The 1,839-nt window shown below is 39.2% G+C and overlaps 1 protein-coding gene across 4 annotated transcripts in view; it reads left to right on the top strand.

Moving 5' to 3' along the window:
* Positions 1–1,839, top strand: part of GPHA (glycoprotein hormone alpha subunit) — an 8,108-nt gene that overhangs the window by 970 nt on the left and 5,299 nt on the right. For 3 of the 4 annotated variants that reach the window (XM_035970394.1, XM_035970395.1, XM_035970396.1), the window contains exon 2: positions 1,309–1,496. In XM_035970394.1, coding sequence (XP_035826287.1) covers positions 1,309–1,496 — 188 coding nt within the window. Of the gene's footprint in view, positions 1–1,299; positions 1,497–1,839 lie in introns of those variants that run through there. The other variant, NM_001204712.1, reaches the window with a different exon arrangement.

The following is a 1,839-nucleotide window of genomic DNA, read 5'->3' as shown; positions in this document are numbered from 1 at the left end:
CCCCGACCCCTCTCCCCTATATTCTATTTGTCTGTTTTTTGTTTTAGTAGATGTTTTACGGCACTCGCAACTGCATAAGATCATATGAGCGCCAAGGGGTGGATGTCAACAAAGAAGTCCTTACAGGGAATCAGACTTACTCTGCTCACCTCTCTGGCTTCAACAGCACAAAGTCTACTTCGACTATCAAGTCACCCCGGAAATAGCGGGTCACAAGAGTGTGACAAACATACAAAAGAAGTAGAGGAAAATGACGACAGTAAGGATTAGGAATTAAAAAGCAGCAGTTCCCTGTTGTGGTTCAGGCACAGTTATGACCATGACATTGTTGGATCAGCCCATTTACAATTCTACTGCGCATTAGAACGAGAAATGTCCCCGCTTTGGGAATGGCCTAGAGACACTTCAGTCAGTGGCACCGCCACTGTGGCGTTGAAGAAAATAATGTCATGTCAACGTTTAAATGTTTTAGGTGTATGCTGTAAATCCTCAATTATTTTTTTTACTTGCTTTAGGCTTACATCACATAAAACGTGTCGGAACGTTAGTTTGTAGTGGCCTTTACAAATGAGCTTTTAGATTATGTTGGTCATCCAACGTTTAGACCCGTATGCAAAACCTGAGAAGATTGAAGAGATTGGTTTTATTTTATTTTGTTTTCACCGCGATCAAATGAAAGTGGACCAGCTATAACTTTCGCGGTTTCCACAAGATAAAAGAAATCGCCCTGTTTCACATTCTCGGGTCTTTGCATGCAGGTCTAATAAATTTTAGTTGAATTAATAACCTTCAAAATCTAAAAGCCCATTAATGAAGATCACTGCCAACCAAGACTCCAACATATTTTTGTTAATGTTAGCCTAAAGTGGGTCCAAAAATGATAGATGATTTGCAGCATACACCTAAAACATAAAAAGTTTATATATTTTCTATGAACATGATACTTTATTATTGCGTACCTACGAAGCAAAGTTCAAAGGAAGAGTGAGTCTTGGGGGGAAATCCACAACCTTTTATGGATGTAGAGACAGTTTTGTTTAGCTGTCTCTTAATATAGTAGTAGATTCTATGTATGTACCCAACGGGCTGTGTTTAATAAAGGGCCCAAATACGTTTAAAAAAATACTGCTTCATCAGTTTTTAAATGAATTTTCTTTGATACCTGATCTGCAAAAGTGGCAGGATGCAAAGTTTCGTTGATAAATAAACGACATTATTTTTCTTTTAACGCGGACAGGCGAGAGTGGAAACAGCAACAAACAATTCTGTTGACGTCAGTCAATAAGCTCAGCGCCCATTCTTCCACAGAGTTTTAGCCATGACGTCATCCTGGCCGGCACCCACCGGACACAATTCAGCCTCTGATATCTCGTCGCCTCGTTCATCATTTGGCAACTGCCGGAGATACCTGCTTGCTCTGTCTATCGTTGTCCTCTTCTGTCCTTCTGTCACTCCACAAAGACATTCATGGGAGGCCCCTGGGTGTCACTTGGTAGGTGAGTATTTGCTACCATCTTGAAAGATAGATAGATAGATAGATAGATAGATAGATAGATAGATAGATAGATAGATAGACAGATAGATAGATAGACAGACAGACAGATAGATATATAGATAGATAGATAGATAGATAGATAGGTAGATAGATAGATAGATCAATAGATAGACAGTTAAATAGATAGATAGATAGATAGATAGATAGATAGACAGATAGATAGATCACTCTCGGACCAGGTTGACCCCGACATGCAGGGTCAAAGCCTGCCTTCTAAATGTATCGATTGTGGAGTCAAAACATTTTGTTTTTTGTTTGTTTTAAAAGAATCAAAATGCAGCAAT

This window comes from Aplysia californica, unplaced genomic scaffold (assembly GCF_000002075.1).
Source record: "Aplysia californica isolate F4 #8 unplaced genomic scaffold, AplCal3.0 scaffold00263, whole genome shotgun sequence".
NCBI lineage: Eukaryota > Metazoa > Mollusca > Gastropoda > Aplysiida > Aplysiidae > Aplysia > Aplysia californica.
The sequence above is the reverse complement of the archived record's forward strand: the minus strand, read 5'-3'. Positions and strand labels throughout refer to the sequence as shown.